The sequence below is a fragment of the Marmota marmota genome, unplaced genomic scaffold (assembly GCF_001458135.2).
Source record: "Marmota marmota marmota unplaced genomic scaffold, marMar, whole genome shotgun sequence".
NCBI lineage: Eukaryota > Metazoa > Chordata > Mammalia > Rodentia > Sciuridae > Marmota > Marmota marmota.
Genome location: NW_026000078.1, coordinates 605,319 through 620,770, shown reverse-complemented (window position 1 = coordinate 620,770; position 15,452 = coordinate 605,319). Strand labels below are relative to the sequence as shown.

At 36.4% G+C, this 15,452-nt stretch overlaps 1 protein-coding gene across 5 annotated transcripts in view; it reads right to left on the bottom strand.

The window, feature by feature from the left end:
* Positions 1-15,452, bottom strand: part of Cdc14a (cell division cycle 14A) — a 162,168-nt gene that overhangs the window by 26,873 nt on the left and 119,843 nt on the right. For all 5 annotated transcript variants that reach the window (XR_007351805.1, XR_007351804.1, XM_048814616.1 and 2 more), the window contains one exon: positions 4,830-4,989. Coding sequence is in view for 3 of the 5 variants with exons in the window: in XM_048814616.1 (XP_048670573.1) it covers positions 4,830-4,989 (160 nt within the window). In the remaining 2 variants the exon portion in view is untranslated. The remainder of the gene's footprint in view (positions 1-4,829; positions 4,990-15,452) is intronic.

Sequence of the window (15,452 nt, the reverse complement as noted above, 5' to 3'; positions counted from 1 at the left end):
TCTTAGTTACTCTCCTTATATCAAAGAAGACATTTGGCATTTGTTTTTTAGGGATTGGCTAGCTTCACTTAGCATAATCTGCTCTAATGCCATCCATTTCCCTGTAAATTCTATGATTTTGTCATAGAAATGCCAAATTGTATTATTTAACAAAAACCCTGGAATACGCTGTTCTCTGTCTTTCTGCACTATAAATAGACTCCACAAATATTCCCCTATACACACATGGTTATTTAGCACTGTCTTATTATTGCCATAAGACAAATTCATAGAAGTGGAATCACCAAGTTCATTTTAAAGTTGTCTTCTACATGTTATCAAATTGCCCTCCACCACAGCCATACTATTTAAACTTCATCTAGCGAAGTTTAAGAGCCTTATTATTCCCTTAAACCCTTGCCAATACTGCATAGATTTCTTTAATGTTTGAAAGGTATAATCAGCATCTCATCATTTAAATTTATGCTTCTTTCATTTTTAGGGAAACAGAACATCTCTTATGTTTAACAGCTATGAGGGTTTCCATATTGCTTTATTTGGGTGCATGGTGTCTTCACGTTGACACACACACACACACACACAACATTCTCATTTTTATATCTTTCAATTTCCTCCTAATTGCTACTGTGGAGAGAATGAGTGGGAGAAAGCAAAGACTGGGCGTGGAGAGAACAGATAAATAGCTACTGCAGGGTGTGGTGAGAGGTGATGGGTTGGACTAGGTTATAGGAAACTGCTTATAAGTCTGTACTTGAGGAAGAGGGAAAAAGAGGGGGAAATGATCAAGATTTGTAATATAGATCTGAAAAAACATACTAAAATTCAAATTATGTTCGTTTGTCTAAAGTGATCTTCCCTCAATTTATTTCTGTGGCTACTGGATGTAGTTTAGGGTATTTTTAGGACTAAAAGATATAGAACATACAAACTACAAAATTGTCAGTAATTGATTATTTGCCTTCAAACTCTTTAACCAAAGTACTACACAATGTTATTCAAAACACATTTACATTAATTTACAGAGTAAAGAAACTAAAAACCTGAGGGAAAAAGATTTTGGACCTGTGGAACACTGAATAAAATACACAAAACATGCATATACTCAAGTCCTATGTTTATAAGGGAATTGATCCTAAATATATACCACGTCAAAAGAGCCAGTGTGTTTGGGATTGGGTGGGAGTACTCATTAGAAAATATATTTCTATATATTATGATTCTGAGAGAAATTTATTAAAAAGCAGCTAAGGTTTTGTTCAAAATTACTTTATTAATGTACTAAAACCACAGTGAAAACCTCATGGAGCGACCTCGCAGTAAGGTGACTGAGTACACAGACGGGGCCAGCGTTCCTGGGTTCCAATGAGAGCTCCACCATATGCGTTGTGATCTTGGACAGGTGCCTCACCTTTCTTTACCTCAGTTCTGTATTCTATAATGGGCCTCATGCTGATGGTTATGACATATGGCTACTGTAAGGATTAAAGAGTTAATCCAATGTAAAGTGCTTAGAAGAGTTCCTGTCATGTACTGGGTGCTATTTAGGTGGCTGTTGTCATACTAAGTTCCTTGTTTAACTCAAATATTTACATTTTAAATTTTTAAATAAAGTGTTTTAAATTCCATCTTCTTCAGGTTACTTTTTTCTGGTTTTTGTTTTATGTTTTCCATAATGGTGGGGATTAAACCCAGGGTCTGTCACATGCTAGGCAAGTGCTCTACCAACCAGCAACACCCAGGCCTTTTGTTTTTTTAAATCCCAACCCATAATGAACACTTACAACCCCCTAAATGTCAAAATGAACACTTATTGCTGGGACTTTTGTATTTGAGCATATATTGTCTGTATATAGGTTGGATTACTGCCAATTCCACATCTGTGTCCTTGTTCTTTCTTTTCTCTGAAACAGTAAGCCTTCTTCATTCACTCGAGTAACATCTATTAAGGCCCTGTGGACCAGGAATAGAACCATGATGAGATAAAACCTACCATTATAAAATGTACCACCTGGCAGGGGAGCACAGATAAAGGCCTTGGAAGAGAAGCACAGAGCAAGCCAGGAGCATGGAGCAGGACCCTAAGTTAGATCAGCAGGCAGTATGTATTTCAGAGCGCTTAGCCCAGAAATAAAGACCAGGTTCAATAAAGGTAAAGCCTCTATTTTTCAAGATTCCTCATAATTCTCAGTGGACTAAGAAATTTATTAAAGCCCCAGCCTTGTCCATTATTATAATCTGCATCACTCTGGTTAGTATTTTTTCCCACCCACTAACCACTAAAAAACTATATGTAAATTGTCTAGATTAGGACATTACAGAGCGTCCTAATAACCAGTCACAAGAAAATTCTTGTAGGCATAGAAAACAAAAATAATTTAGAATCTCTCCTTTCAATCTTTTATTAATTATTTAAATGGTAATCTCTAAAGAATTAACTACATAAATCCAGAACTTGCATAGGCTTCTACCCTGAATCTGCAACTTGAAATGCATCAAAATCCTTACAGTGTTCTTGACTTTTTCCCCCTACTTTCAATTAACAAGAACAAAGATACTACTCTCTATTAAGTCCATTTTTGAGTAAACTAATTCCCCTATTAATGTTCCATGGCTGACATTAGGTAAGAAGGGGGGAAAAAAAGAGTTCACTGTGTAAAATACTAAGCATACCATCATCCTCTGGCACTTCTGAATTCTTTCATTTCTGCACCCTATAACTGCAGAAACAACAGCACTCATGAATGGTTAAAGCTAAAATAATTAGCTGGTGGGATACAATAATACCCACCACAATTCATAATTTGTGCCTCACCCCAAGATTCACATGTTGAAATCCTAACCCCTCAGGTGATGCAGGAAGAGGTGGGTCCTTTGAGAGGTGATTAGAGCCTTCATAAATGGGATTACTACCCTTATAAAATAGGCCCCAAGGAGCCTCTGTGTGAAAACACAGGAGAATGCACCAGCTATGGACCAGAAAGCAGGCCCCTACCAGACACAGAATCTCCCAGCTACTTAAACTTGGACTCCACAGCCTCCAGAATCATAAGAAATGAATTCCTATTATTTATTAGCCACCGAGTTTATGGTATTTTCTTATAGCCGCCTATATAATGGGGCACAGCAGGAGTCATAGAAACAGCCAGCAACTAAAAATAAGCCTATATTTAAAACTAGCATATTTTAAATTTCAATCATATGGCATTCCTTGCTATTCTAGTGATAAGCGTTAATTATTCTTAAGTTCAACAAAATGGGATCTAAAAAATGAGAATCAAGTGTCCAAAGTACCGGACATTAATTTAATATAGCATCCTACAAAAAGCATTGTTATTGAAAGTTAAATGTGTTCCTCAGATAAAAGGGATAAATGTCTTTTGTCTTTTCAAAGGTCATAACTCAAAGCCTTATTTACTTGAATTCAACCTGGGAAGGAAATGCTGACCAGAGCAAGAAAAGTGTTCTTGCTTAGCAATACTGTCACATTAAAATGCTCCTTCACATCCTTTCTGTTTGTTTTTAATAGGCCAGACTGCAACCCAGAGACAAGAAAAAATCAACAAAGGCTCTGAACATCAACATGACCTTGGCTAACATTTGCATTCCACCAGGACAGATGACTCAAACAAGTAAACTTAGCCATTCCTTCAGTGGCTGTCTTGCTGAACATACACAGAGCTTAAAAAATCAGTTCCTTTAGGAGTCTCCATCCTTTGTCCTTCAAAAAAACTCACTCGCACCATCTCCAAGCACTCTGGTTCTCTTTCTTGCTAAAAGAAATGTTCGGAAGATGCCAAATGTTGACCTAAGAGAGCTATCATTCACTCCTTCCATTTTGGGTGGCTCAAAGGTGTTAAGGCAGAGTTGCAGAGTTTTATCAAGGCCCTGGTCTGGGGCTAATGGATTGCCCTCCGATAGAATGCTTTAAATATTTTTAAACATTTTTTTTTTTTTTTGCTTCTTTAGGGATATAAAAATATAAACCAAGTACTTAACTTCACTTCAGGCATAATGATGGAAGGAGCTAAACTAGGAACTAGAAGTCCAATCTCAAAGCAGTCCCACTCTTAAATAATTCTGGGACCTTGGGCAAGTCACAAATTTTCTGGGACCCTGGTTTATTATGCATACAAGAACTAGAAAATTGATTGTAAGGTTGCTTCTAGTTCAAAAAATGCTCATGATCCTAATTCTTACTAAGTCACTTCCTACCATATCAAAGTTAGCAGGGAATAATGGGAAAAATACCAGATTAGGATCAGACACACATGGGTTTTAACACTGAGGTTAGAACATCTCTGATATACAATTTCCTTACTATAGGAGAAATAATATTACCTAACTCACCTAGTGGTTATGAAGATTAAACAAGATGACACACACCATCTATTAAAGAGGTTTGCTTTGAGTAGAGCCTCAGAAAATGTATTCCCTAATTGTGTTTTCAACTCTGCACTTACTTTACAAATCAACATGAATTGAAGACTTTCAAAGTACCACTTCTGACATGGACTACTTATTCAATTGTAACATTAAAATTTCTATTTCCAAATAGTTTGCTGTTCTACCTCCTTCCTATGAATATTCTGCATATCTGAATAGCCTCCTTTCTAATTGGACTCCTTCAATTATAGCTTTTTTTTTTTCTTTTCAAAGGCAATTGGTTTCTTTGCTCTGCTCCTTGCTTGCATGTGGATAACTCCACACCTAAACATTTGGTCCTCTTCTCAGCATCTCAGAGAAAAGATACTGCTATGTCATACCTGTTCAATTGGAAAACAAATACAAATTAATCTAATTGAGATAGAATCTTCCTGGGGGAAACTCACCTCTCCAAATCTTTCCATGTTTTGTATTTTTGATAAGCTTCCACTAATAGACATATCATCCAAGCTAGAAAGAATTTTATTAATACTTCCTTCACTGGATGGTCTATTTTTCAATTTGGATCGGAAAATGTCTCCTTGTACCCACAATGATGCTTGTTTTCTGTAAGAGAGCAATCAAAAACAATCTTTAAAATAAACTACTACCATCTCTTCCTAAAAATTAAAAAGAGAAAATATTAGCAGGACAACATTTACAAATCAGACTATGAAAATCAGATTGTGAAATAAGATATTCATATTATGAAATTTTGAATAAAGAAAAATAAAATATCTTTCAAAAGTCAAAATAAATTTAAATTCTATATTAAACACAAATAACCACTTTCCAACATTTGTCCATATAACTATGCATGGGTTGACTATTGAGGCCCTCATTATAAAGACTTGAGAAGTTTCTCGCCTTTCAAATACGAACTTGAAGTTTGTAAGATATCTTCCAAGTAGTAGTTTTATTGTCTGTTATAAAAACAACCAGAATGAATTGGATTGACAACAGATGCAAGAACTCAAGTTACATGGAGATTATACCCCCAAAAGCACTAAGCACTTCCTTTTGTGGACCCTCAACACATAACTTTTAAAACCCCACTCTTAAAATCTAAAAGCAAGTCCTAAAAATCCCAATCAGTTTTTCCTTTGGGAAAAGAAAATGTGTCTGAGGTTCATTCATAAGCTTTCTTTTATTCAGAAGGCACAAATGCAACTGTTTTCAAGGTTATCAGAAGAGAACTTAAAATACATGAGCAAAATAATCATCAAGGGCTTCTATTTTTATTGGTGAGGTCACCTTCATACATTTCTTTTAAGATAATTTATTCCATAGAATAGTTTTATTTCTATCCTATATCACATTCTACAGGGAGGAATTAATCATGAGGAACATTAGCAGTCAATGAATAACAGCATTATCAGGGTGATGCTACCAATAAGAACAGATTTTTTTTTAAGCAACAGGCAAAGAGAGTAATCCTTTCTCTCACAGTTTCTACATATCACATAATTCAGGTTTATTAACAAAAGAAGTAAAGCAATGTTACACTGGGCCCTTGCAAAAGAATCCATCTCCCCTTATAAATAAAGTTTATTCTCAAGTCAGAACATTGCTGTTTTTAGTCAAACACCATTGAATGTCAGGAAGAATAGGTTAACCTGTAGATCACAGCTACAGTGCACATGTGTAATCCCCCAACACACATTTAGATATTATCTTACAAAAATAAACACTGTGTATAACATAAAAAAATTCACTGAAGTATTATTTGCAATAGAAAAATTGTTGGGAACACCCTGGTGGAAAACCAGCTCATTAGATTGCATTAGCCCCATTTTATGCAGTATTTCCTGGATGCATAAAGCCTGTGATGGACCCACATGAGGTAACAGGAAAGAATGGCCATGAAATGAAGTATTAATGAGTGAAAAGTACAAGTGGCAGTATGTGGAAAGTGAGGTCCCTTTTGTGCTAAAGGAAATAAAAAAGTTGTAATGTTAACAAAAAGTTCAGTTACCTAAAAAAAAATCTCACAAAATATTCACCAGTTACCCTGAGAAGGGTGATAAGGGAAACTTTCACTTTCTACTACATCATGTCGACACTACTTGACTTCTTTTTAACAATATGCCTCAATCACTTTGGGGAGGGGGGGGAAATGATCTAAAAAACCAAATAAAAATAATGATGAAAGCAGAACAAAGCTAGATAAGTAAGGAAAGGAATCTTTGAGGTTGTTATAAGAGATGACAGACAACACGTCACTGTATATTCTTAACAACACGACTTACAAAGGTCCTTTAGAAGTTAGCAAAATAACTGCAAAAAGGTTAACAGCATGGGGTAGGACTGGATGAGTGGAGGACTTTCTTTTTAGTAGAATATCCTACCCTACTTTCAAATATGAGGTAATTTTTCCTTTTGCCCCCCTATTTTAAAATACACACACACACACACACACACACACACACACACATATTCCAAGTAAAACAAAGGGGGAAGAAATACCTTTACATATGATTTCTGAGATAGCAAATATACTGGTTATAGATATAAAATATGTTGTCCACATATAGGACTAACCTACCATTTCTTATATTGTTCTCAAATTGAAAACTAGTTTGAATTGTCTTAGCAAAGTTTAGTATACTTCTGAATAGATCAGATGTATTTTAAAAGTCTGCTGAGTTTTTTAAAAATAGGAATGAAATTAAAATTCCAAAAATCTATATACATCAATTTACTAGAGAATGAGGCAAGATCTGCCTTCTATCATGGTGGAACTTGATTTTTGGAAGCAAACTTCTGAGATGTCTTTTCTGAGCTTAGGATATGTACATTGATGAGATTAACATACCACTGCACCACAGTTAATTTATCCTATATATCAACTGTAAAAATATGGATTCAAAACAAAGTCAACATTTCTTTCCTTAGTTCAAATCTTAATAAAATCAGGGAATAACCTCTCACATTTCACATCTTCAAAAAAAAAAAATCTTGCTTTCTTTTTCTTCTACCTCCTAATTCACTACTGCATGCCAACCGCTAGCATAACCTCTGATCTAATCCTTGAATCTTATGACCTCCACACAGTAGTGCACAAACAGTAGAGTCCTTGACAGAGAAAGAATGGTTCAAAAGATGACTGTTAAATTCATTAAAGTGTTTAGGGTATCTGGTTAAAACTCCCACTATAATAAGGGAGACAGAATTCAGCTTTATCACAAATATGACAAATTCAGATCAACAAAATACCAAATGAATAAGGACATAAGGGCTGGGATTGGGGCTCAGCAGGAGCGCACTCGCCAAAGCGTATGTGAGGCACTGGGTTCAATCTTCAGCACCAAATAAATAAATAAATAAATAAGTTGTGTCCACCTACGACTAAATACACACACACACACACACACACACCAAAAAAAGAATAAGCCTAAGTATAAAAAAACAAATCCTGTCCCTTAAGAAGTTCTTGGTTTAGGACGAGAAAAGTAAACAACCGAAAACCTGTATTATAAACTCTATGACCAAGATTCACACAGAACCCTAGGAGAAGGGGCCCCAACTCAACCTGAGGGACTCAGAGAGAAATTACCAAAGAATCCAGACGTACAGTATTGTGGTGCACAATGGATGTTTCCATCAACTGTGGATCATGTATATGTAGGTGGTCCCATGAGATTACAATGGAGCTGAAAACTTCCTATTGCCTAGTGACATCAAAGTCATAACAAGGACATCGTGCGACACGCTCCTCACATGTTCATGGTGATGCTGGTATAAGCAAATCCACAGTGCTGCCAGTCATATAAAAGAACAGTACATACAATTATGTATCCTACATAATGCCCAACAGTGATAATAAATGACTGTTATGGACCTATGTACTTACAATACTATACTTAAATCATTATTTTAGAGTGTTCTCCTTCTACTTGTTTAAAAAAAAAAAAGTCTATTATAAAACACCATGCTTTGTCACAGGCAGCAGCCTCACAGATCTTGTTTTTGCCACTGTCTCTTCATTGCATCAAGAGGCCAGGTAAAGCAATTGACCCATACCATCTAGGCTTGTGTAAGTCCAACTATCATATTCACAGGATGACAAAATCACCTGTCCTTAGGCAAAAAAAAAAAAAAAAATCTGAGAACTCCCTGTCCTAAGGCAATGCACAACTCTATCTGGAAATACATAAGCAGGACTTGGCCAGCAAAAAACATCCCCAAAGCAAAGAAAACAATGTGTAAGCTGCAGAAATAGTGATATCAGAGAACACGGCATGTTTGGGGAACAGAGCTGTTTAATTTGGCTGAAGCTAAGGATTTTAGAGAAGTAGGTAAGAAGCAGCTCAGGATGGGTCCTGCATGCTATGCTAAGACATAATAAATCAAATAAATCCACAAATAAATCAAAGACCTGTCACAGTCTTTAGGAATAAAAACCATAAAGTGGGTATAGAGGCAGAGGAACAAAACTTAAGAGGCTAAGTTGGGGGGAAAAAAAAATCTCCAATTCTAAAATAAGTTATAAAATGAAAATCTGATACTGCTGCTAGAGATTAAAATTATAAAGTGACAACTTTCACATGCTTGGTTTAAAAGATTCAATCTGTCCCATCTCTGGAAAGACTTGATTTGAACCTGAATATTAAAGATGAATAAGGTGTCAGAGCTGATTTGAGTGTTGCTAAGCGATGCTGTACGCAAGTGCTTCTTGGAAAAAAAAAAAAAAAAGCAGTGCTCACGAAAATACCTTTTTATTGACAATGAAAACCACGCAAGCTTTTATTGTGGTGTCTGTTACTCCTTAAAAGCCTCATCTCCAACAAAAGAAGTAAAACATGTATTTTTGTATTTAACATTTAAAAATCAAATTTTATGAAGCTAACACATCTGCTGGAAGTAAACCCTCCAATTATGCAGTGCATAGAGTATGAAACCACTGGTCCTTGCTACCAGAATCCGTGTTTCTCAATGATAGGAAAAGATTGGTCTTGATCTGAACATGTTGAGAGATGTAACAGGCTGGGGTAATTGCTTTTGGCTGTGTCCTGCCCCTTGGTTAGTCAGACTTAGCCTAGCCAAGAAAGGGACTAAGAAAATAACCAAACAACTTGGCTTCATTATGAGCCAACTTATAATTGATTCTGACATAGAGACTTCATATTTCTTTGTAAATATCTCATCTTATAGTCCTATAGTGAAACTCAAGTCAGTTGTACTGCTATAAATATTTCTGGTTTTGAGTCCAGAGAACAATAGATGTCATTTAGTACCTATTCCTGCTTATGGCTGACTCTTCTCCCTCGCTTCCTTAAATCAAGCTGATCCTACCTTTACACCATCCCAACTCCTCATCCACAGTACTCCTTCAATCCTGGACACATTTTTTTCCAGGATGACCCAATCCTGATTCCAAAGTCCATTCAAAGTCACTATCTGGTCATTTTGTGTAGACTTCCTAGCACTTTCTAGCTTGGCCTGGGCCTACTCTAGCAGTGACTAAGATCATAAACTGTACCTCCCACTCTACCATCCTAGGGCTGTTATAGACACAGAGGTAGTTCCCAGCTAAAGAAGTGGGCTGATGAATGCTCTAGCTTGATGTCAGAGGAAGACAGATGAGAGGCTTCAACCAATGGGGGGCAGCAGATGAGGAGACAGGTATTGAAGGGGTCCTACAAAAACACTGAACCATAAATGAAAGATATTTAGAAAGAGAATTTCTGAAGGCATAAGAGAATGCTCTAAATTTTGAAAAGTACAAGGAAACAATGTTAGAAGGCAAAAAAAAAAAAAAGAATAGGGAATTCTTAGATATATTCAACTAGCTAGATCTAGCTTAGGTATAACCCCCACAATCAGTATTAGATCATTGGAATGTGAGGCCAAACACAAACTTCATACCTAAACCTACCATTTTACTGCTTTCAATATTTTTTCTTCCTATCTCTAGCCCTTTTCATATATTTTTATGTAGAACACAGGAAACAAAACAAAAACCATTCGAAGGGAGGATATAGAGAAACTGGACCCCTCTTGCATTTTTTGGTAGAAATGTAAAATGATACAGCTGCTCTGGAAAAGAGCTTGGCAATTCCTCAAAAAATTAAACAGAATTTTCACACCATCCAGCAAGTTCACTTCTGGGTCTATGCCCAAAAGAAATGAAAGTGGACCTTAAACAAATGCTCATGCAGCATTACTCAGAAGGACCAAGAAGTAGGAAAAACTAAACAGCTGTCAACAAACAAATGGATAAACAAAAGATGGTACATATATCCAGTGAAAAATTATTCAGCCTTCAAAAGGAATAAAATTCTGATACACACTACAACAATCAACATGCTACAATTATGACATGTGAAATCAATTACAACATGAATGAACCTTGAAAATGTTATGCCAAGTGAAATAAGCCAGATACAAAGAACAAATATTGTAAGATTTGACTAATATGAGGTACCTAGAATAGACAAATTCAAGGAACAGTAGATAGAATACAGCTTTCCCAGGAGCTGAGGAACGGGATAATGAGGATTTATTGGTAAATTTATTAGTTTCTGTTTGGGATGATGAAAAAGTTCTGGAAATAGTGGCAATGGCTGCATGACATTATAAATGTACTTAAAACCACTGAATTGTATACCTAAAATGGATTAAAATGGTAAATTTTATGTTGTACATGTTTTACCACAAACGTTTAATTTAAAAATTAAATTTTCTATGGAACAATTGGAATGAATATTTCAAGATAAATTTCAGATACTACAACTACATAAAATTCTGATATATACTTAATTATTAAAACTTGAATTCATATTAGTGTTTTATTTTTGCATAGCAAAGTTTCAATGTCAATTAACAGTCAATAAAGGGATCAGAAAATACAATAGTAAATACTGAAAAGAAAATCAGAAGCTTCCATAACAGTATTATTGCAAAAAAAGGTCACTTTTAACAAATAGTGCAAACTAAAACTTTTGTGATATGCCTTATTCTAATAAAGGAACCATAATTTATCTTCTGTTGTCAAGTTCTGATTTTTTTATATTTAAGATTTTAATTTCTGTATTTAAGAACAAAATGTTAAATCCTTACATTTATTATTAAAAAAAAATTTTATGTTACTTGACCCTAATTGCACATATCTAAAAGAAAAGCCTATTAGGAAATGGCAGGGGTCAATCCCAACTAAAACTCAAACCATCACCATTAGACCTTTTCTAGCATTTTTCCATTTGCTAAACAGGTTTTCTTCATGTCATTTTTGGTAATTTCTAAAATCAAAAGCAATGGCTAAACTATTAATTTATGATCCAGCTCACTTCAACTGTGAAATTGACCAAATGTTCAAAGCACCACAATGAGATGTGGTGCAAATTCACACCTACAGAGTAAGAATGAGCCAAAAACGTGTGCTGTGGATTTGGCTCAAGGACTGCATCATCACATCACCTTAGAGCTTTTCAGAAATGCAGATTCTCAAGCCCCACCCAGACCTGCCGATTGGACACTGTACTTAACAAGACCCCCAAGTGACTCTTATCCTAAAGTCTGAGAAGGACAAAAGACAATGGAAAGCCTTACAGCTACCTAAATGCTAAAAAATACTTTGGGATTTTGGAATGAAAAGGGTTCAACCACAAAATTGCTTCCTTTTAAAGACGACTTAATTCAAAAGGGCAGCTCTGCTTCACAGAGAGAACTCTCCACAAGGTCCAGATTTCGACTTGTTACATGAGTTTTGCTGAACAACCCCCATGAAAGCCCAGCACCTGTCCCTCAATGATCCCCTGAGGCATCCTTGGATGAAAGTGTTAATGGATTGTGATCTAGAGGTCAACATTATGCCACACTGTAAATGTTCAATAAATAGAATCAACCAAATTTTACCACTCCCTGGTTCCACCTTCATACTTTTTTTCTGAGAAGGATGAGTAATGAGAAGGCTCAATAACAAAAGAGCTGTAAAGTACATCTTGAAAAGAACCTTAACAACCTTTAGAAGAAAAAAACATTTGGATTTCAAAATGGTATTCTAGCTTAAGAATTTCAGGTTTAAGTAGGAGAAAGAAACACCTATGGTTGCTTTTGTAAACATGACCTCTATATCCTAGGGAAAAAACAATACTTGTATAAAACTGACAAACTTTGTATAACAAAGGAATAGTTCTGAAGCTACCCATACATAAATTTATCAGCGACTTGTAAGAACAGTAACAAACATCTCTCACGGCCAGTGACATAAGGAGAATGTTCACTTGAGACACAGAAACACCTGGACATATTTTTGATCTTCAAGGATGAGCAGGATATGACAAACGAGCTCTTCTACAGACATAGATTTGGAATTAACATTATCTAAAAAGCACTGATTGGCTTTTCACCTCTTGAGAGAAAGAATACAACCCCTTTAACTTGTTCAGTCACTTGTGACAGATGAGAACCTAATGAAAGCTTTTTCACCTTCTTATTTCTGTCTTAATGGACATGTTAATTATTCATGCTTCTGCGTCATCACTGACTTCACCCTTGTCGTCCCTGTGTCATTAGTCAGTCTTCAAAGCTTGGTATTCTTTTTCCTTGAAATGTTTTTGGAGCCCATCTCCAACTCTTTGGTGCAATGTCTAGCCCTTTTGAAAAGGCCCTGTCTCCCTGACAGATGGCAGTGGTCTCCTTTTTAGCTTCTCTGATTTTGACACCCATCATCTGATTCATCTCACACAGTTACAGCCGAATCTTCCTTAAATATTACTTGGGTCACACGACTTCCCATACGTCAAGTACTCCAAAATAGAAGGTACAATGAAAAAGAGAAGTTTAGAATATCCCTGTTCATCATTAGGATCTATACATGCTGCTGCACATATTTACTGATGAAAGAAAGACGTATTAGTTTCCTATGGCCACTGCAAAAAAAAAACTACCACAAACATAGTGGTTTAAAAGAACACAGATTTACTTTCTTAGAATTCTGGAGTTTGAATGTCTAAATGCAATACAAATCAAAATCCCAATGGCATTCCTTATAGAAATAGAAAAGGCAATCATAAAATTCATCTGGAAAAATAAGAGACCCAGAATAGCCACAGCAATCCTTAGCAATAAGAGAGAAGCTGGTAGCATTACTATTTCAGACCTAAAACAATACTGCAGAGCAATAATAAATAAAACAGCATGGTTTTGGCACCAAAATAGACCTGTAGACCAATGGTACAGAATAGAGGACACAGAGTCTAACCCACATAACTTCTGTTACTTTATATTAGATAAAGGTGCCAAAACCGTATATTGGAGAAAAAATAGCCTCTTCAACAAATGGTGCTGGGGAAATTGAAAATCCACATGTAACAAAATGAAATTAAACTTCTATCTCTCACCATGCGCAAAACTCAAAGTTGATCAAGGACCTAGGAATTAAGCCAGAGATGTTGCACTTAGTGGAAGAAAAAGTAGGCCCAAATCTCCATCATGTCGGTTTAGGCCCCAACTTTCTTAATAAAACTCCTGTAGTGCAAGAATTAAAACCAAGAATCAATAAATGGGATATATTCAAACTAAAAAAAAACTTCTCAGCAAAAGAAACAATCAGTGAGGTGAACAGAGAACCTACAGAATAGGATCAAATCTTTTCCACTCGCACATCAGATAGAGTACTAATCTCTAGGATATATAAAGAACTCAAAAATCTTAACACCAAAAAAACCCAAATAACCCAATCAATAAATGGGCCAAGGACCTGAACAGACACTTCTCAGAAGAGGATATACAATCAATCAACAAACATATGAAAAATGTTCAACATCTCTTAGAATTCTGGAGTTTGAATCTCTAAAATCAGTTGTGCTATGCTAAAGTCAAGGCATAGGCAGGGTCGGTTCCTTCTACAGACTCTGAGGGGAGAATCTGTTTTCTTGCCTTTAACAGCTTCTGGTGGCTGCCATGTTCCTTGGCTCATGGCTCCTTCCTCCAGCTTCAAAGTGCATTGGTACAATCTCTGCTTCTGTCATCACATTCCTGTGTCCTCTAAATGACTCTTTCTGTGGCCCCTGTTTAAGGACACACCTGAATAATACAGGATAATCTTCTCAAGATTATTAACTTAATCACTTCTTCAAAGTCTCTTTCTCCATATAAAGTAAATTTTATAGGGACCAGGGATTACAACACGCACATATCTGGGGAACATCATGCAGCCTACCATAGCAGACTCTATGCTGAGCATTATTTAATTATCTATTAAAATATTTGGTATAACACCACTTTCAATAAGACATGTAGACATTCTTTCTCCTATTCTTTCCATTAAATAAAATTTATTTTGTACAACAGATAAAACAAACCTAAGAAGACCCTGAAAAATAGAAGAGAAGAATGTAAACTGGTTAGGAACCTTGAGGCCCAAGTAACAACATGTCGTAAGTTCCCAGGGTTTTCTTTTTGTCATATACATCCCGGTCTTGGAGCTAAAGAATGGAGCAATCCTTAAATGTCAACAGAATAGCAACAAAATCCTGCCCTCGGTAGTTCAACACAAGGAAAGTGGCATCCTGGGTAAGGTAGAAAAATGTTTGACAATGACTGCTCAATCTCGTCAAACACCACAGGAAAAAATTTTGGTCCTTTCCCATCTAATCGGCAAAGGCTGAAAGGGGACTTTCATCCCTACCAGGCTGTCAAGAGACACGCTAGGCCCCTCCTCCCCTGGTCAGAGAGGTATCAAAGAAGGGCAGGTAACAAGGTCTCCCGCCCCAAGCCCCGCTCCTGTTAACAGGAGTGTCTGTCTCCCACCCTAATCAGGCAGTTACAGGCGCTCCTTTCCTGTCAGCCAGAATGGTGTCAGAGGGGGCCTAATGGAGAGGGAAGACTTTTAGTACACCCTTCAGTAACAAGCTATCCCATCACGGTGTCAGAAAAAGACCACATGGGGAAGTTAGAACTTCCACATCCACCCAGCATTATCAAGAAACCCTCTAAAACTAAGTATCAAGAGAGGCTCAGTGGGACCCCAGGATTCTGCCTCTACCTGATAGTATAGCAAGACAGAAAATCACCCCCCCCCCCCC